Genomic DNA, 20,695 nt, shown 5'->3' with positions numbered 1-20,695 from the left:
CAGAAAAGGGGATGGATGCCTAGGTAGTCCAGCCAGGATCTTAACTATGCCATCAAAACTATTTCCTGAACACTTGTCCCTCTTGCAGGTCTGTTAAGAAGATGGTGAATGAGCATCATGGATTAAGTCACTGGTGTTTCCTAGATGGCTCTGGAGGGATACAGGCCACAAGTCAGGGGACTATTATCTGAAAGAGGACTGAAGCATTTGAGGCTTATATGCAGAAGCTGGGCTATACATAAAGCCCTAGAGAAATGGCTGTCGCTCTCCAATTTCTTTTATAGTGCATTGCCTCATTTGTGATCATGCTGAAGAGCTAATTTCCTTGAAACGGCAGTTTTTTCTATGGTCGCTTGGACCTCAGAAGGGATGTCTACCATCTGAAACCAGGACCACCATCTCATGTCACTGCAGTTACCATGGTCCTAGCTGCCAAGTTCACTGCATCCAATGCTGCCCAGAGCACCATTGTAGTGGTGAGCTGCCCTTCAGTCACGGAGGATCTTAGCTGCTCCTGATATTCATTGTCCGTTAATTAGAAGAGTTAATCCCATATAAGACTTGTAGTTTGCTAGGAGTACATGGTAGTTAGCAACTCCGCATTAGAGACTTTGAGGAATATACTTTCTCTGACAAAGTCTAGTTTCTCAGGATCCTATTCTCTGATCATCAGCCAAGTTTGTTCTGAATTTTCCTGTGCAGCTTGGACTATGACCCAAGGCACTGGAAAAGTTACTCAAATCCCTTTGCCAGCACCTGATATCTCCTATCTGCATGTTGGAAGCTTTACAGTTGCTGCCTTGTGAAGGGGATGCTTACTTCCGTATTTTTGCAACCCATAGCCTCTCAAATTTGCATGACTTACCTCCGTGAGCAGGCTGAGAGAGGTTCCATGCTCCTGAGAAAGCCTTGCTGTGGCAGAGCTGTGGCTTCAGACAGGAATCAAGACTCCCACCCAGCTTGTCCAACTCAAAGCACCACACCCTGCCATTAAGAGCGTGCCCTCTGATGTTCCAGAAAAGCTGCACCTCTTAGATTTTGCTCCAGGCTTGCAGAGCTATTCCTAGAGTTGTGGTGGGAGCAGAGAACTTGCTAGATAGATGCTGTACTGGAGAAACCAGAAAACTACACTCTTAGTGCTCTGAGCATCTCTAATCTGAGGAGAGAGAGACCAGTGCTAGAAGATTACAAAAATCAGAGAAATACGAGTAAAAATGTAAACCAAGTGGATGGGACAAAATGAGTTCCAGCAAAAGTAGCATAGTTTCTGGTGGCCTGAGTTTAAAGGCAGGCTTCAGTTCTCGAACCTCCAGCAACGGTGGAGTGCCTCTGAATTCCAGCTGAAAGGCATTACTCATTTGTGTGAAGGAGAAGCTGTGCAGCACTAGACATTGTTTCTGCTATGAGCTCTTTACTGTATCTAACCACAAAAACAAAAACAAAACCCACACACCACACAAACTTACATTAAGGCATTTTAGTGCTAGATATGTGATCAGGTAAAAATCCTCAAACTTTAAGCTCAGTTCCAAATCCCTTTCATCTTCCTACTTTAGGAAACTGCACAGAAACAGATCAACTTGAAGTTTAATCTGATTTTTACTTTTCTTGTTTGTTTATTAAGTTTGTTTTTGAATGAAATTCTTAGTCTACAGAAGTTGACAAACAGGATTTAATACTTCTATTGACAATTGTATCTACCTCAATTTACCTTAGAATGTATATTTGCAAACATATACATTAACACCCAAGCAATTTCTTTTGTACTCGCTGTATAGCTCAACCACCTTTCAAATTTCAGTTAGATATAACTTTTTTTTTTTTGGACAAGCAAGTAAGGTGTGCTTTTCCTTAAGTCACCATCATTATGATTTTTTACCTACAGATTAATGACTGGCTGGCAAGTTTTTCTGACCATTCTTCCAGACCGGTATGCACTGTTGAGATTTTAAGCTTTTTTTTTTTTATAATTAGTTGGAAGATTTGGTCAGGCATGTTAAGATCACTGAAATAGTTTAAGATATAGTTAATACAGATTTTTAGTGAGAAAAAATCCCATTTGAAAGTCTAAGAACCCTGGTTACCTTTGAAATGAAAAAAGGGGAGCAAAGTAATTTTATAATTTTGTGGTTATTTCACTTTACGAAGATTGCAGCCACATTATGCTCAATGTGTCTAAACAATAGATGCAATCTATTCATTAAAAACCACAGTAACTAGTTTTTTAAGCTCAACTATATTTAAACGTTCAGATTCTATGCATTATAATCTGTAACAGCAAATGCAATTTCTTTTTAAAATTTACAAAAAAAATTATGACACAGTAGGTATCAATATGTTTGCCCCTCTTTACAACAGCCCAATTTAAATGGATATTTTTAGTGGTTTCGAGTTCACTTTTGAAATCATCAGAAAACCTATTGTAAGATTTGCTCTTGAGCCCGCTGTGATATGTTTACAAAAGCCAGTAAGTGGAGAGACTGAAAGGATAACCTGTGTCTTGTTTTAAGAATGGGAAATCAAGCTATGCTTTCAGGTTGGAATTAATGTGTTTTCATGTTGTACTTCTGAATACATTTGTTCCTTCTGGATTTAGCTACTCCTCCCATATGTCGGCCAAGATACTGTCAATGGTCTATTACAGTGTTTCCCAAACTTGGGATGCCGCATTGGCCTGGAGCAGTGAACCGCGGCCAGTGGGAGCCGCGCTCGGCCGAACCTGCGGACAGGGCAAGTAAACAAACCGGCCAGGCCCGCCAGGGGCTTTCCGTACACAAGCAGCATCCCAGGTTTGGGAAACACTGGTCTATTATAAAGATTTGGGTTTTGTTTTTGTTTTTTAAACTTTTACTATACCACTGAGGTAACTAATTTCCTAGACTAAACTATACCACACCACTGAGGTAACTAACTTTCCTAGAGTGGCTCACATGTCACTTTTTCACCACGATATCCAGTGTTAACTGGTGACATGTGAGCTCAAAAGGCAACACTGGACTTAAGTGTTAAGTTAACTTAAAAGCAGTTCAGGTACTGCTGAACTGCTTTTATTTCAAGTATCGTTGCACATATCTTGTCATAGTTGAGTTTTGTGAAATTCAATGCTGTAATCAGACTGATTCACACTTAATGGGGATCGTCAAGCAGTTGAAGATTCTGCAGCAACTTTATTTTAGTGTACTGTTTAAAAAAGTTCAAGTTTCATCTTTCTTGCAATGCTGCTAACAGGACAAAAATTTGTATTCATGCCTGAGAGATGTGTAGTATAAGTGAGCTGTTAGTTTTATTGATAAAATGCAAGGATTCACTTGAATACAAAACCATTTCAATTTTTCAAGAGTTTTCATCTTCAGTAACTTAAAGTGCTATAGGTAAAGCAATTTTTAAAAATGTTTTTATGCCATTAAGGTAGGTTAAAATAAAAAGTTACTGCAAAAATCATGATCAGAAAGCATCAGTAACTCTAAAACATCAATGCTTTTAATTAAGTTAAAATCTTTTCCTTTATATACCTTGTATGTCTACTTCCAGCTGATTTCTTCTGCAATAGTTAACAAGCAACTGAACAGATTTAAGGATTACAGTTCCCATTCATATATGTTAGGTATTCTTGTCATCAATTCTTCAAGGACTAAAATAGTTCTGAACTACCATTTTAACAAAATAACCACCTCTGTTTAAATGGTTTATTTGATTTTAAATACATAGGAAGGTTTAAAAACCTTAATAGGTTTTGTACAGTTTTTCCAAAGCTTTTTAGTTAACCTTTCCAATTAAGCATTAGCTGTCTTCAGTAACATAACAGTTCAACTAAGACAAAAAAGCAGAGTATAACAGAACAATTTACAGGTGATTTATTCCCAAGAAGATAACTGATACTTAGGACAAATTTATTTTTGTGTCACCGAACTGTATATACATACTTATGAGCTTCTTCAAATGTTATTTTCATAGGGTTTTTTAACACCAATATTTTGCATAATGTTTATACAAATTTAGTTACAAATATTGAAATTCCATCTTTGACAGTATTGTTTGAATTCTCCCCAAGCCAGATTAAGGCGTTCTGAGTTCAATATTGCTCACCTTTTCCTCCTATTCCCATTGGATTATAGTCAACCTGCTCTGAAACATACCAGCATGTGCCACGCTGCTATGAAGTACTGAAGCCTGCTCAAGTATGTAATTGGTATACAGAGGGTGTGACCTCAAATGTTTTACATGTACATTGTTTGGTGCCATCTTGCTCAATTTCATTCTCCATTCACAGCCTCCAAGAAGGATAATTTTTCTGCTCCAATAGCCAAAGAGGCACTTACTTTACTACTCACTCTCCGTGGTCTACAGGCTGAATCAGTAGTTATCACTTGCCACCAGCATAGTAGCTACTGAGATAAGAATGGATTCAGACCTACCATGAAGATTGGCCCTCGAGAACGTAGAAAGAATATAATGAATTTATAGTTAATGTTCTGAATACTGCTACCACCCGTTAATTGAAACATTTGTACCTATTGATTACATTAAGTAATTCCATTTAATTTACCCCCATCATCATGATAATATTATAATGTTAGGTCTCAGCTCTACTTTTGATGCTATTACATATCTTCATTAAGCCATGGTACCCTTTCAATATGCTGCTATACTCAAAGGAACATATACTATGTTAATATGGCACTTCTGTCTGCTACTGAGATTCTTTATCATAGCCAGCACTCTAATAAGTGCTTTCCTGATTTAAATACTAACAAAGTCCGCCAGCAGCTGTGGCAATACCCCACCCACAAGAGACCACCACACAGATGGGAAGGGGCAGGTGGAGCAATGTGCTCTAACCATTTCTGCCCCCTGTAATTAGATTTATGCTTGCTTATAGGAGTGTATGAGCAGTGAGAGGCATCACTGTTATTCTGACCAGCTCAGCTGAGGATAAAGGAATAAAACCAGACTCCCTCTCCCTCAGGAAAGTGTTTTAAGTTTGGGTTTTATAACATTTCTTTTCTCCCCCTAACTCTGCAATTTTATTTAATTCCTTACCAGCTAAAATCTCTTCCATTAGTCAACTCATCTCAAATTAGGTAGCATGGATGTTGTCAACAATGCTGTCTTCACCAAGGAGGGAGGGAAACACTTGCTCTTAGGAGGCGTAGGGTTTACTTCCTTATCTTTACCACCATCACTTAGGCTTGGTCTACACTACCCCCCTAATTCGAACTAAGGTACGCAACTTCAGCTACGTGAATAACGTAGCTGAAGTCGAAGTACCTTAGTTCGAACTTACCTTGGTCCACACTCGGCAGGCAGGCTCCCCCGTCGACTCCGCGGTACTCCTCTCGCCGAGCTGGAGTACCGCAGTCGACGGCAAGCACTTCCGGGTTCGACTTATCGCGTCCAGACTAGACGCGATAAGTCGAACCCAGAACTTCGATTTCCAGCCGTCGAACTAGCTGGTAAGTGTAGCCAAGGCCTTAGAGCTGGTATAGAGTCTCAGACACTACTGTGGTCCTTTTAATTACTACAATTTACAGACAGCATGCATGACACAACAATGATATTAGCCCCTTGAAATAGTATCAGTACTAGTAGGGTAATGTTTATTTCCATTTGTCCTTCCCAGTTTTATATTACCTTTAATCAAAGACTGAGTTTTAGGTAACCTGTTATATAACATGGCTTAAAAAAAAAAAAATTAACCCACATTCAACTAGATACCTAGTCCAATTTCTGACACAGTATTTTAACAAAGCATATTAGGAAGGGAGAAACAACAACAACTCACCCAATATGTAGATCGTCTTTTGATCACTTCTTTGTCCAAGGGAATTGGTCACCTTACAGACATAAGTCCCAGTATAATTGTACGTCAATGGACTGTTGAAATGCAGAGTATTATTTGAAGATATTAAACCTTCAGGCCATTGCCCATCCAACCTGAATTAGACAATATTTGGAAGCAGTGTAAGCATTCTCAGAATTTACACAATGAAATTTAAATGCAAAATGTATTATCTGAAAAAGTTCAACTATAATTATTTTCTGTTTAAAATAGCTTGCTCTGTGGAATGCAATTATTTTGGTATATTATTAAAGCCCTTTCAGTTAAAGAAACAATATCAATGTCAAGTCAATTTGTTTGTTTCTATTACAAGCCTGTTGGAATTTTGAATCTTTTACTCCTGGGAGAATTCTGTGCCACTGTGCATGCGCAGAATTTATGTCCCCCCGCAGATTTCTTTGTTTCCCCGCAGATAAACGCCTTTCTGATGGGAGAAGCAAAGGAAAGCCATAAGAGCGGTCACGCAACCCTCCCCAGCAGTACATTTCAGGGCAGCCGGCAGAGGTAAATCACTGTGGGGAAGGTGGCAGGACCGGGGAAGACCCAGTTGGTGGCTCCGATCCCGCGCCTGGCTCAGCTGCTAATCCCGGCTGGGCTAGGGAGAACAGGCCTTCCTCTTTCTCTGCATGGCATCTGGGGTCATGTCAGATCCACCCCCAGATTTCTCCCCCGGCTGTAGGAAGCTCTGCAAACTCCCTCCTCTCCCCCTACCGCCCCCCATACTTCCTGTACCCATCGCTCCTCAGCTGCAGAGGGAGGGATCACCGTACAGGGAGCTGCTCCCCCATCCACCCAATCCCCGTGCATCCAGACCCCCTTATATCCAGAACCCTCCCGACTAGGCCCACTCCCCCTGCACCTGGACCACCCCAACAACCCACCTGCACCTGGATCCCCACCCTACCAAGCCCCAACCAGCTGCACCTGGATCCCCACCCCACTGAACCCAACGCCCCCAGCATCTAGATCACCCCATTAAGCCTCCCCACCGAGTTTTATCACCCCCACCTCACACAGAGCCCCCTACCACCTTCACCTGGACTCTTCTGCAGAATTCCATTAACATTTCACCCAGAACCCACCAACAAGGCCCTGGGCATCCAGATGCTCCCCGCACCCAGATCCCCCACTAAGCCTCCTGCACTCAGATTGCCCCACACAGAACCCTCTCAACCCACACTTGGATCCCCCCACATTAAGCCCCTCCACACTTGGATCCTGCCTGCCCACACCTGTGGCACCTGGCACATAGGGGCAGGGCTCTGGGTGTGTTTTGAGGGCACACCTGGTCCTTGCACTATGTCACGGCTGGGTAAAGCCTCACCGTTGAGTCAGTGTCCCGGGGGGGCAGGTGGAGCTGCACAGTGATCTTCCACCTCTGTGCAGCCAGTGACCTGTGCTCCCCATGTCATGCTGGAGCCTCCACATTTGACAAATAAAATTTGCAGAATTTTAAAATATTGTGTGCAGAATTTTTTGGCGCAAAATGCCCTCAGGAGTAGTCTTTTGTGCTCTTCTGCAGGTTTATAGGCTGTGAATAAATTATCTTCCTTCTTTTTCAAGTAAGGATTGGATGGACACATTTTCCAAAAACTATTCCAAGAATGAGCAATCTTAAAACAGACCAACTTAATCACCAGTTTAGCTCCAAATCACACCAGTGGAATTAAGTTAAGGAATAACGTGGTCTGAAACTAAAGCAAAGTTCTGTCAAATTTTTAATAAAAGACTTCTTACTAGTAACAATATGGTTTTACTGCTAACAACACAATTTAACTAATTCAGTCCTTCAAATCACCATTACTGGAAGTCAGACTCAAAGTCAGGATAATACATTTGGGCTTAATAAGACCTGAATTTATGTCTCAGGATTTATCTGAAAGTTTAGACTAGGGAGCAATATTTTAAGAAAAACAGATGATTGTAGAAACAAAGTTACAAAGCCTAAAGGACCACCTACAGCTCCTTATCTTGTTAGTACAGGCAAGGTTGATGCAAGTGAAAATGCCTGTCTTCCATACTATCTATAGAGAAAGAGACCAGGACTAATATCAAGGGCCTACAACTCAAATGTGTGGAGGAGGAAGAGCTTTCTGAGTATATTTGCAGCATTCAATGTAGTGCTTAACACTAACTCATTTGTATCTTGAACAGCCTGTATGATTTCATATATGTATTGGCTCTGCCACCTGTTTTTTTGTTAATTTGCTGAGAGACTTTCATTTAGGGGCACCTTTATATGATCCTTCACTGCTAATTAAGAAATCAGATGGTTTCAGGGCATAGAAGGGTTACAACTAACCAAAAAGGAGAGGAGAGGTTACTTACCTTGTACAGTAACTGGAGTTCTTTGAAAGGTGCCCCCATTCTTCCCATGGGTGCTCCACATCAGGATATGCGCATGCCCTTGTTCTCGATAGGAGTTTTCAATCAGCAGTGTCTATGAATCCACATCGGAACCCTAAACACCTTGTGCCTTGATTCAAGAATATATAAGGAGGGGCACACCCAATGCCAGTGCAGTTTCTCCTCAACCACTAATGTTTCAAGAAAGACTCCGAGACAGAGGGGAAGGATGGTGAGTAGTGGCACACCCTTAGGGACATACCTCTGGAAGAACTCCAGTTACTGTACAAGGTAAAGAAAGAGGAGAGATTACCTGAGTAGTGTCCCTAGGGGTGCTCCATGTCAGCAGACTCCCATCATGGAACGGGTGCCGAGGAAGTGGATTCAGTATGGATCACAGGACAACATCAAAGGCCATGTCAGTCCTGGAGGCAGGCATGAAAGAGGGTAATGCTGGTAAAACATGGGTGACAAAGACCAGGTGGCTGCCCTGCAAATGTCTGAAATGGGTATATATTTGAAAGGGGCTAGATTGAGACCTGGTGGAATGAGCAATAACTCAGGGGAGGAGGGTGGATTAATAATGCAACTTCATAGCATAAGAGGATGCAACCTGCAACCCATTTGGGCAGACTCTGGGTGCAGATCAGATGTCCCCTTTTATTCCTTCTGCAACAGAGATGAAAAGTCTAGGGGAAACCCAAAAGGGCCTACTCTTGTCAAGGTAAAAGCCAAGAGTTCTTTTAACACCAAGTGTATGGTGGCTCACTACTTCTCTAAGAGCGAGGCTTGGGGTAAATACCGGTAGGTTAATCTCCTGCTTAACATGCAATTCAGAAGAGACTTAAGAAGTAAGTCACCATCTTGGTAGAGCACTGTATTTGGTGGGTCCACCATCAAGGTTCCAAGCTCTTACCCTCCTGGTTGAAGTAATGGTTAGAGGAATAAGGTCTTAAGGGCCAACTGAATGAGGTAACAACACTCCATAGGTTCAAATGGAGGTTTCCTCGAAGCATGGAGAGCTAAAAATGAGGTCCCATGCTCGTGTTAGTTCCTGGATAGGAGAGAAGAGGTTGAATAGGTTCTTGATAAATTTTGCAGTGCAGAATCTTTGTATGGGAAGGTGGTCCTTGCCTACCACAAAGCACAGGAATTGCTTGGGTGAGGGATGAATGGTGACATGGAAACAAGAATTCTGAAGGCTGAAGGAGTAAAGCCTCCCAGACAGAGAGAATTATTATTCCTAGGGTCATATTCTGAACTATCAGGAGCAGACTGAGATGTTTTAAGTCCTGAGGTCCAGAATTGGTGCCCCCCCGCCCCCCCACACCTCATTTTTCTTCTGGACAAGAAAATACCAAGAACAGAATTCTATCCTGATGAAACAGAATCCTTTCTCAATAGAGTCTCACAGAACAAGTTCAATTTCCCCCCTGAGCCAGGAGGAATTTTACCTCTTGCCTTAAGAAGTCTTTGTGAGAAGAGTCCCTAAAGAGGAAGGGGGTGGTAAGGAGCTGGACTGGATGGAGAAGCCTGTGAAAACTGGACTGATGGATCCTAGAAGCAAAGTGATGAGCTCCCAGAAAGATAGGTAATAGAAGAGAGAATCCCCATAAGGGTGGGAGGGGAATAAGTGCAATATAAGATCCACAGCAAGTAGTAGTTTACCACCTTCAACCAATGGGTCAAAACAGACACTTTGAAGAAGTCACTGGCTGGGAGGTTGCTGAAGATGCCTAGAGAACTTAGTTCTTCAGAGAATGGAGGGACCCATCCTGGTTGTCACTCAACTTGGGGGCCCTCAAAATGAAGGTCCTCTATAGTATTTTGTACCTCCCGGAGAGGCCTAAAGACCACAGCCAGGAAGCTTGGCACATAACTACTGCCATAACCATAGAACATAGAACTGACAATTGCACAAAGCCTGGAGAGATGCCTTGGCAACTGTTTGACCCTCTGTAATGAGGGCCTGAAATTGTTCTCTCTGCTCCTGAGCCACAAATGCAATAAGATGAAAATTTTTAATAAAGTGAAGTCCCATTTAGCCACCAGGGCTTATTAACAGGCCACTCTGAACTACCAGGAGGCCAAGTAGCAGCTCTTACAACCCAGCAGATCCAATCATTTCAGCTCCTTGTCCGATGATGTTGAACAGGACTAATGTGGTCTGTTCCATTTGTTAGCAGCCTTGACCACCCGAGAATAAATACTGAGCCTCTGGGAGGGATGTAATACTTTTTGTAGACTCATCTATACAGAAGTGCAACAGTGGCTGAAGTTCACTGCACTTAGAATAGAATAAGCAAAGCTTCACAGATGGGCAAGACAATCTTGCCCTGAGGTGAATGTAGGTTATCCAACAAGGAGTATCAGGAAATCCAACTCTCCTTTACCAGGACTTGTAAGGTGCCTCCTACCCTTTTCAGGAATCTTGAAAGGCCTTAAAGTCACTAGGACAGGATGCCAAGCTAGGCATGACCCTCATCTGATGAGCAGGATTTGCAGGAAGGTGAGGTTTCTTCCTCTTCCACTGGTTCCTGCTGTAGAGGATGTGTCTGTGGAGCACAACCTAGATGCACTGGTTGATGTTCCTGAAGCAAATTCTTGAGATAGCACCTTGCGTAACAAGGGTTGCCATAAGAAGCCCATGGGTTCCAGCAAGCGCACTGTGATGGGGCATAAAGGAATAATGCAAGATGCCAACGTTATCCTTGCTACGGTAACCGGTGTATTTCTTGCTATGAGCTCCTTCTTCAATGTCAGTTTCTAGGGAGAAGAGTTGGAAGATGGAGGAACCTCGTATAGACACCTCTGAGTCAGAGGAAGTTATCCAAATCGGGGTGGGGGGGGGGAGGGGAAAATGGTGTAGGTATTGATAGTCAGACTGATACGGGGCCCCAGAAGGAGACCTGCACATGCATAAATATTGGGGTTAGAAAGAGGTTTGTGAGGCAGTTCCAGAGAATCTTGTAACAGTGCCAGCTTGAAATAGCTCTCAAAGAGCCTGAATGGGGACGGTGTCAGTACCAGAGGGTGAGTCACCATAGAAGAAAAAGGATGGAGGGTAAGCAAGCTCAGAGAAATGAGTTGGTACCAGTGGGGAGTATCTCTCAGTACCTTTCAATAATGGTGATTTGGGCTCTGAGGATTCAGAGGTCTTTGTGAGATAGGAGCTTGGACAGTACCGGGACGTCTGGATGTTTTCCCTCAGGAGTAAGCATATGGGGTGGTGCGAGACGCAGCACCAGAATAGGTATGGTACACTTTTCACTTCTGGCGATGGAAGACTGTACCAATAAGGACTTAGCCTTCAATTTGACATTCAGAAGCAGAGTCAGATGCCAGTGTCAGAAATTCTCTAGATAACCTCTAGGTATGCTACTGCAGGAAAGGGAGCCTCAGCAAGAGCTGTGTTTGATGAGGTCTTTGGGACCCAGATCAAGGAGGTGACTTTCCCTTTTTTGTCTGATTCTGGAGAATGGGATCTTTTCTTGGAGAGTCTGGGTTCTTTGGTTACCACCGAAGCAGAGCTCAATGGACCCAATGTATTGGGGGGTGACTCACGCCATGGATCTCAGAGAGCACGCATAAATAGGAATGTACGTTTTTCCTACCTCAATTTTTTAGATCTGTTTTTAAATCTTAAGTAGACTTCACATTTAGAGGGAATGTGGATTTCTCTCAAGCAGCAGACAGGCAGGTTGAATCTCCATCACTACAAGGGAAGGACTTGTGGCACATATGGAAAGGTTTGAAGTCCAGGGTCTTGGGCATAACCCACACGTGAGCTGTGGATGAGGGCTGGGGGACCAGTGGGGGAGGAGGGGAGAACCCAGAGGCGAGAAGGGGTGAACCCTCTCAAAGCCTGAACTTGTGCTAACTAAAAAAACTAAAATGAAAAAGGCATAAGAAAGCAAAGGGTAGCCAGCTGCATAGTTCAGTTACTGGACACTGACACTCTTGCAAGCCACAGGGAGTTTATTGGGGTATGAGGGGGTCTAGGCTTTAGGTGCAGACCTGCTGATACCACTGACAAAAATCTCTGATCAAGAGTGCATGGCAGGCAGAGTATAGTGACGTAGAGCACCCACAGGGACACTACTCAAAGAAGAATGCGTGTGTGTTATTCCCATGAGTAAAGTGTCAATCTGCCATGCAACGTCACATGCTGCAAGTACTTTTCATGAACAATACCATAGAAATTCAGTATGTACAGTGAATGAACATCCTCAGACATTCTTTCACTTGAGATCTTGTTGACTATAGGCCAGTCACTGCTAGACAACTGTAGAAATGGTTTTATTTCTGCAGCTTAATAGCTATCCTGCTTGCCAATCTCACAAAATCTGCCCACCATACGAGTCAAATGGCTAAACAGTCACAAATCTGTACTTGTTTATTTTAAGTTACTTTTCATTGTACATGGATTTTTGTCATTTCATTGCAGGAACACAACACGCTGCCGCAATACACATGCATTTGTCTTCATCTTCCCAGCCAAACAAGGATTCATTAACCTCGCTATGTACAGATTTGTCCATCTACTTCCAGGTTATTAAGATTGCTCAGCACGTGTTATTACTATTATTAACAATAGTACATACCCCCTTCACATTAAAATTCAGTGAACAAAATGCAAAAAATACAGCTATCAATTCTGTATTTCTTCAACAGCATGATTTAGAATTTAAACTAGATTTGAAATCAACTGTAACTGAATTTTTTTTCTGGGAAAAAGAGGTACAAATGAGATTCTACCTTCGCCTTCCCCAAATGGCACTACTTAGCTCATTTTTCAGAAGTACAAGTAAATACCCCTCCCATGACCCAGCTCTCTACCCTTGCATAACAGTGGTTCTGACTCTTCGCATTGTAGCCCAGTATTCTGCCAATAAATTGCTACCTCAACTTTTTAAAGTTGGCATTCTTATACTGATTAAGTTTCTGCCAAAGAGTTTATTACAAGAAGTTTGTATACAACTTCATCTACAATTTATTGAAATTAAGTTTTCTGCTTTTACAAACCATATCGGACTTGTCTGTACCACATGAGGAATGAAATTAAATCTGGGAATTGGTTTAAGTGTATGAAAGCCCCTATTACTGAGAACGTTAAAATATCTTTTAAAACTAGATTAGTTATCTGTCCTTATTACTTTTAACATGAATCATAACATGTTGGAGAAGAGAGACAATGAGCCACTTTGCACGTATCATCTTGAAAAGTAGCTTGCGTTGCCTTTGTGATTATGGTTTGATCATTGGTTCAAATTTATATTGTATCAATGTGGAGCAGTTTAGCCAGGCTAAAATTGGATGTACTTGATTTAAATGAAATTTAATTGGGGATTAACTGACAGCCACTCTGTTAGATTTTACAATTCGTATTAGGTGATTTTTTTTTTTAAATCAAGCTGGTTTAAATGTGATCTAATTGAGACTACTTCATTTGATTTGTTTCTTAAGTTTTTAATGTAATAGTTGGATAGCATATTTTGTTTTGCGTTTAGGAGGTTCCATTCAAAAAACTTTGGTTATACGTTTATTATTAGCTTTAAAATAGTATTTGAAATGTGTGGTTATGTCTACACCACGCAGCTTTTAGCAACATGCCTGTGCCCCTACAGTCGTGCTGCTAAAAGTTGTGCAATGAGCGACTCCTGCCGACAAAGCACTGTTCACACAGGCGCTTTTCATTGGTAAAACTTCTGCTGTTCGGGGGGGTGTGGTTTTTTAACACTCCTGAATGACAAAAGTTTTGCCAACTAAGTTCCAGCGTAGACAAAGCCAAAGCTAAAACGATGTCTTTTTTCTTCTAACTGATCCAGGAAGCAACTTGAGAATACAAAGTGGTACCACAACTGATCTTTAATGATCATATATCAGTGATTCTCACAGCACTATTACTGTGTATTACATATGCTTAAATACTCACACACAAGTTATTTTCTTTGTTTCAGACAGATAGACGGACCAAGTGAAGTTACTTCAAGTTTTTCTTTAAGAGGAAAAAGGGAAGTTACCTTTTTGGGACATCTATACCTCCACCCCGATATAACGCTGTCCTTGGGAGCCAAAAAAAAAAAATCTTACCACGTTATAGGTGAAACCATGTTATATCGAACTTGCTTTGATCCACAGGAGTGCGCAGCCCCACCCCCCTGGAGCACTGCTTTACCTTGTTATATCCAAATTCGTGTTATATCGGGTCACGTTATATTGGGATAGAGGTATATTTGCTTCAGGTGGCTCCCTCCAGGGGAATGTACTTAACATGCAAGACTACAGATGGACTCACAGTAAAGCCATCCAGTTCATATGACATTCATAAAATACAGCTTTTATCACACAACAGAAAGCCATACAAAGATACCAGATATCAACACAGATTGACTTAAACTTCGAGTCATGAGGCAAGCCATCTCATGCATCTTATTTGGAAGTAGATACAGTGCCTTACTCTTTATTAGGGCATGGTAAATTTGATGACTGAAATGATACTTCAAGTGTTTTCCACCCAATTTGGAATGCAATATCAGTTTTATATAATTTTATTCAACAAATATCCAGTTGTTTTGGGTCTTTGCTTTGAACACGTCCCCAACTCACACGGAAGAGGAAGGATAGACAACAGGTGCTTGCAATATCTTACACTAACCCCAAGAAACTCAATATCACAATCATCTGTCAAAGAAGTTATTCCATTTATAAAAATAAATGGATTTATCCTAAAAAGTATTGGTAACTGTTCAGACTTCAGAGTAACAATAATTCTTTATATTTGTACTTTCCCACCCCAGTTGCTACTGTTCCCCTTTCCTTAGGAGCCATCAACTGTATAAGGCCAATGTTTTCCTTTAAAACATCCACCTGTAGGAATCCATATGTCTGATCCATCAATATGGGACATATTTCAATAGCAGTCATTTCTAACCACATAACGAGTATTAGTCGTGTACTGGAACCAGACAAGCTAGAAGCAGTGAAAGGGCCTAGTTTCCACTATGTCATAAACCAGTAACACCTTTCAAAACTCTCTATTAAAATATGAATTGTGTACTTAAATGGAAAAATTCATCTTTGGTTTTCATGAACACTAACCTGGTCCATGTAAATTCCATGGGCAGTGGATTTGCATCAGCATTACACCGGAGCTGAACATGCTCTCTTCCAATGAACCAGTTTCCATCATATCCAGTTACTGAAACTTCAGGGGCATCTATAAAATATGTAGAATTTCACATGCCAATACTCACTCAAAGTTTTTTAAAAGGAGACGTGCATTGTTTAGAATGACATGTCTACATGTTGTATTTAACTAACGGTATGGTAGTGCTTAATCTCCAATGAGCAGTGGTAGTCCTACCTGGAAAGCTTAGTAAATGACATGTATACACAGGTGGTTGGCATCAAAAGCTTAAAGCAAATCAGTGGGCCCCATTAGTTTTCAGTTTGTTAACTGAAACAAGCTGAGATAATTATATGGTCTTTACATCAACAATGCCAATTTTTAGCATAATGCAGTGTTAACATCAATAGTTCAAATGTACCAAATTCTGTGAATTAAAAAAATTCATATTACACAGTGGTAAATGATGAATTGCACATACGACATGAGTAACTTTTGGCTAATTATTTATAATGTAGTAGGCATCTGCTCTGTGCCTATGTTAATTAATACTACTAGTCAAACCCACAAGGAACTTTAGTGTATTCTGTTTTTAATTTTGTTTTATTTCTTTTCAAAGGCTCAAAAGACAATTAATAGTGATAATGGCTTCAATCTGAATGCCATCTTCCCAAACTTCTTTCAACCCCTCAGTATTAGAAGTCTTGACCCTAGAATCTCACCCTAACCCAGCTGTAGAAAATGTCTGACAGTTTTAAATACACACTTATTGTAAGCCTTCCACTGATATGCTTGGGGAAAATTCATGGTATACTGCAACATAATGTAAACATTCAAATATAATTGACATACCAACTGAAAGTCTGCTACAGTAAAAAGTAAAGGTATAGCACACTGAAGTAATACAAGATCAGAATTCAGAGTAGGATCGTTGCTCCGAGTCCAGGACAGCAGGCTCAACTACTTCCTCCAAATGTAGGTGGCACAAAGATTGAAAAGGAGAGCAAGACTTGAAATATAGCTCTCTTCTCACTGAAGCCACATCTTTCCAACTCTTATATTGTTTAGTGTTATTAATTTATGTTTGAGGCATATTATAGATATTGGTTATTGCTACTGGGCTAGGCCAGAAAGGTTACGTTATAGAGACTGGCAATTTTCTTGTTATGCCTGTCTCTCTTCAGCTATTGTCATTACGAGTGTTTGGAGAGAACAAAAATGCATCCTAACTACTCACTAGTGCAAATGACACTTAGAGAGTAGCAGTTTAAAAACTAGTAGTCTCTCTCAACAGGACTGCCTCAGTTTTCAGTTAATATTCATTTTATATTTAGACAATTTTTTTAAAAGTGATAATTTCCTTATTTGTGTATCAGGGCACAGGGCCTGGATGGAGTATTTACAGTTCTCACAACTTGCTTTTTATATTTATTTATGACTACTCCAGTAAAATACTCTACTCAGATTCAAGTGCAGTGATCCAGAACCCAGTTGAAGACTGTTAATATACGTTGAAACAAAGCACTAAGCACAACTGTTTCTCTATCCATGCTCAACACAATTTTAGAAGAACACTAGGCAAGGAGTATGAAGCCCCATACCTTTTTATAATTTGTTTTGGAAGGTGTTAAAGTTTATTCATTTCCACCTAATATTGGGGAAAAGATGCATAACTTAGTCTAAAGTTCTTTCCAAATTCAATTACAGACAATAAAACTAGCCACTCCAATATAGACTGTTCTAAAAATTGTTACAAGTTCATTGATTCAGTAGAACATATTTGTAAAGAATATTTTTGAAAGACAATTCTTATAAGTTTTTAATAGTGGGTTTACTTGATAGGCTACTGTAAGGTTATGTTAGAGGAGGTTGTGTATGACTTGGAATAGGTCATAATTTTAGTCCTAATACAATTTCAAATGTTTCCTGATTCATGTTAATAATTTTACTATTGATCGCATTCTCAGACCATAAGTTCATTTATTATGGTATTTCCCAAGATGGCTGAAGGCAAAAAAAAAAAAAAAAAATCAGTAATTATACTTAAGTCTCAAGGTCATTCCCACCCCCAATACACCAAATCATTTACAAGTGGTAAGCATAAAAAGAAACCTTTGTTTAAATTTACTGAAAATTCTCTTTTAGTCATGTGTTTATGCCACCAACTAGTAACTGATGGTAAATATTTAATTCTTTGATCCAACAGGTTACAGCAAGGGACCTGATGTTAGTAAGGAGAGAAAGTATTTTTTTTAAATCTTTTCACCACTCAAGGGCTTTTCTGAAATATGAATTAAGTTAATCTAATCCATCAATAGATGTAAACTACAATCTTTTTCTAGTCTGAGATCTACATCCTACACTTCCTTTCCCCATCTCCTGTGCACGCATTAGCGTGTTATAGTTTAAGTTTGAAAATGGATGCCTAAAGCTAAATTTTGCATCCTTAGGAACCCACATTTTTCTGGACTTTTGAAAACTCTGGCCATATATTTGGTAGCCCAACTTTAGGCATCCATTTTGGGTTATGTGGACTAAAGTTTGTAACAGCACATCAAAATGACAAACATAGCATACAATGTAAAGTTTTAAGAAACTTATTTATGGTAAGTTAGAAGTTACTCTTCATTGGGGAGAAACTGACCGGAATTTATTTTGGGGGCAACTCTTGTCAAAATCAGCAATCCACCAGAGCACAGCATTATTACTGGTCAATCTAGGGAGATATGCTAAGGCTATGTCTTACACTGCAGTTCGAACTATGGTAGCGTGAAAAGGACTGCACACCAAGTGCTGCATTTCAACTCCCTTGTGTGGATGCTGTGGGTGTGAACTAAGGTTCCTGAATTCACATTAATGTAGTCCTGTTTTAAGAACCTCTTAGTTCACACCCACAGCATCCACATGGGGGAGTTGCAGATCAGCACTTGGTATGCAATGCTATTCACACTCCCATAATCCAAACTGCAAGGCACTGTAAACAAGCCCTAAATTTGTTAGGGTTTAATCTGTGACCATCAAGACAGTTTTTCAGGTAGCCAGAAACTCAACAGCAAAGGGCAAGAAAGAGGTCTTTTATCATTTTATTTGTTACTGAACTGAAATTTAAGTACATATGCCATACTTTTTGCTTGTGATATGCTAACAATAGTAAATATGCAGAATCCAAAATTATCTGGTCATACACAGAAACTTATTTGCTGCAATAAAGACAAAAACATTGCTAACAGATGAAAGTTCTGCATATTTCAACAGCTGAGATAGAAGGTGCAGTTATGAAATTATAAAGAATATTCTGACAAGGTAGGCCTTAGGATCAAATAATGAGGAGGGCTTGGCAATTTATCTTCTGTTACTTGTTTCTTTCAGGGACTTCAAGTTTAACAAGCCAAAAGATCTATATTAAGAAAAAAAGTAGACTTCCAAGTTGAGGGATTCTCAAGTTATCCACTCTCAGTAGTGTAATGAGTGAGCTGGTTAAGCATAGTTACCCCTTAACATTTTTTCATCACTGAAGTTTTGGGAATATCATGCCTTGTATTATTCCAAGTGGGAAATGATAATTACCATTTCAAGTATTTTTAAATACTTCAATTGTTGCTGAATGGAAAAAATAGATTTTACTTATAACAAGTCCCTGTAAAGCTGAAGAAGAGGAATTGAGTTCTTTCAGCTTCAACATCTGAGTATTAGTCACATTTTTTAACAAACAAGTCCATGAAGAAGCATATGAGGAATATAAATGGGTAATTAAATCAAGTTAATTAAAAAGTTAAAAGGTAATGTGTCTCAGCAAGTAGGGCAACTAATTGGGTCTCAGGAGACCTGGGTTCTACTCCTGGCTCGGCCAGCTGCCTGCTGAAAATCCTTGGTCTCCCTTCACCTCTCCATGGCTGTTTCCCCATCTGTGTGATGGGGGAATGATACTAACCTTCTTTGTACACTGCTTGCAGGTCTACTGATGGAACGTACTATAAGGCCTAGTTGTAATATGAAAGAATAACAGCTGTAAAAGCAATAGTTAACTTGTTGTATACTTACATAGTATGTCCAATGTGTAAGGATATCTCATCTCCTTCTCCAAAGCTGGATGCCTCACAACGCAAGTTATGCGTCTTCCTCTGGCAAATTTGGTGGGTATGAGTTTGTACTGACTGACAACTGTCACAGTTTCATTTGGAAATAAAGTAGAACGGGATTCCATTTCTCCAAGACCACCTTCCCAATCAACATCTGCAGCGGGTTTTCCAGTGGCTGCTGTACAAATGGCTGCTATTGTCTGATTTTCACCATCTATTAAAGAGTTTGGTCCCTTTGTTAGGCTCACAATGGGTTCAACTATTGAAATAAAAAGAGTAATTAAGTATGTTTTCAGTCAAGACAGAAAAGTTGAATTAACGTCACTTCATTTCCTGTATGTACATTTTATCCCAATAGTTTACAGCTACTAACTCATTTTTAAGGCCGATTTGTTAACCAGCAGGTAAAGCTGATGACACAATGGATACTTTAAAGTAATCTGAACAATTGACAGCTCTGACACCCCTGTGCTGAACATTGCCAGGGTGGACTGATTTAAAATCAAAGTGATATAAATCAAATTTTAATCAGCAAGCAGGAAACCTTGTTTTAAATCATTTATTTTAATCTAGCTTTGCGTCTGTATTTGATTTTCCCTCTCTAAGGTAAGGTTGATAACCATTAAAACATGTGAACTGCAACTAAATATAGCCTTTAGGCTACATTTGGTGGGATTGGTTTTACTAACCAGGAAGACACTATATTTTACACATTTACTTAAGCAATTCTGTAGCTTAACTTACATTTATTCAATTTTTTACACACTTCATAGAAATGTATGATGCACTTATCTACAACTACGCATCTCCTGCACTAGTGTTTTCTCAGAACCCAAATCATCTTTGTTGTATACCTGAAGTGCTACCACCTAGCTAGTTTCATAGATATCGGGGTGGGGTTTTTTTTGTTTTTTTGTTTTTAGTTGAAGAGCAACAGTACTAAAAATTCTTGTTCCACAAGCTATTAAACAAATCAGACCACGTTATGTCCTTTAGCCTACTATCTTTGGTAGTTAACAGCGTGGCTTGCAGCATTATGCTCTGGCCATAAAACAGATTCTTTTTACTACTCAGAACTAAGCTCTTCTTTTTTTTCCCCCCCCTCTCTTTTTTTTTTTAATATAAATATAACTATCAAGACAATCAACATGCAAAAACCCAACATCACGGAAGACCTGAGAGATGCCCAAGAATCAATGACATCCAGGAAGGCTGAACTCATATACATTCAGGGAAGCCTCTGAAGAAATCAAACTTTTAAGTGCAAGGAAATTTAGTCTACTTATGAATGTTATGCCAGTT

The 20,695-nt window shown here is 40.1% G+C and overlaps 1 protein-coding gene across 8 annotated transcripts in view; it reads right to left on the bottom strand.

Annotated features, from left to right (window-relative positions):
- NECTIN3 (nectin cell adhesion molecule 3) overlaps nucleotides 1-20,695 on the bottom strand; it is a 198,791-nt gene that overhangs the window by 58,433 nt on the left and 119,663 nt on the right. For 4 of the 8 annotated variants that reach the window (XM_065588390.1, XM_024103460.3, XM_065588394.1 and 1 more), the window contains 4 exons: nucleotides 19,356-19,652; nucleotides 15,287-15,404; nucleotides 14,209-14,250; nucleotides 5,783-5,934 (listed from right to left, as the gene is read on the bottom strand). In XM_065588390.1, coding sequence (XP_065444462.1) covers nucleotides 5,783-5,934; nucleotides 14,209-14,250; nucleotides 15,287-15,404; nucleotides 19,356-19,652 — 609 coding nt within the window. The remainder of the gene's footprint in view (nucleotides 1-5,782; nucleotides 5,935-14,208; nucleotides 14,251-15,286; nucleotides 15,405-19,355; nucleotides 19,653-20,695) is intronic. The other 4 variants (XM_005283612.4, XM_065588388.1, XM_024103461.3 and 1 more) reach the window with 1 other exon arrangement.

This window comes from Chrysemys picta, chromosome 1, assembly GCF_011386835.1.
Source record: "Chrysemys picta bellii isolate R12L10 chromosome 1, ASM1138683v2, whole genome shotgun sequence".
Classification (NCBI taxonomy): domain Eukaryota; kingdom Metazoa; phylum Chordata; order Testudines; family Emydidae; genus Chrysemys; species Chrysemys picta.
This window is presented reverse-complemented; position numbering and strand designations above follow the sequence as displayed.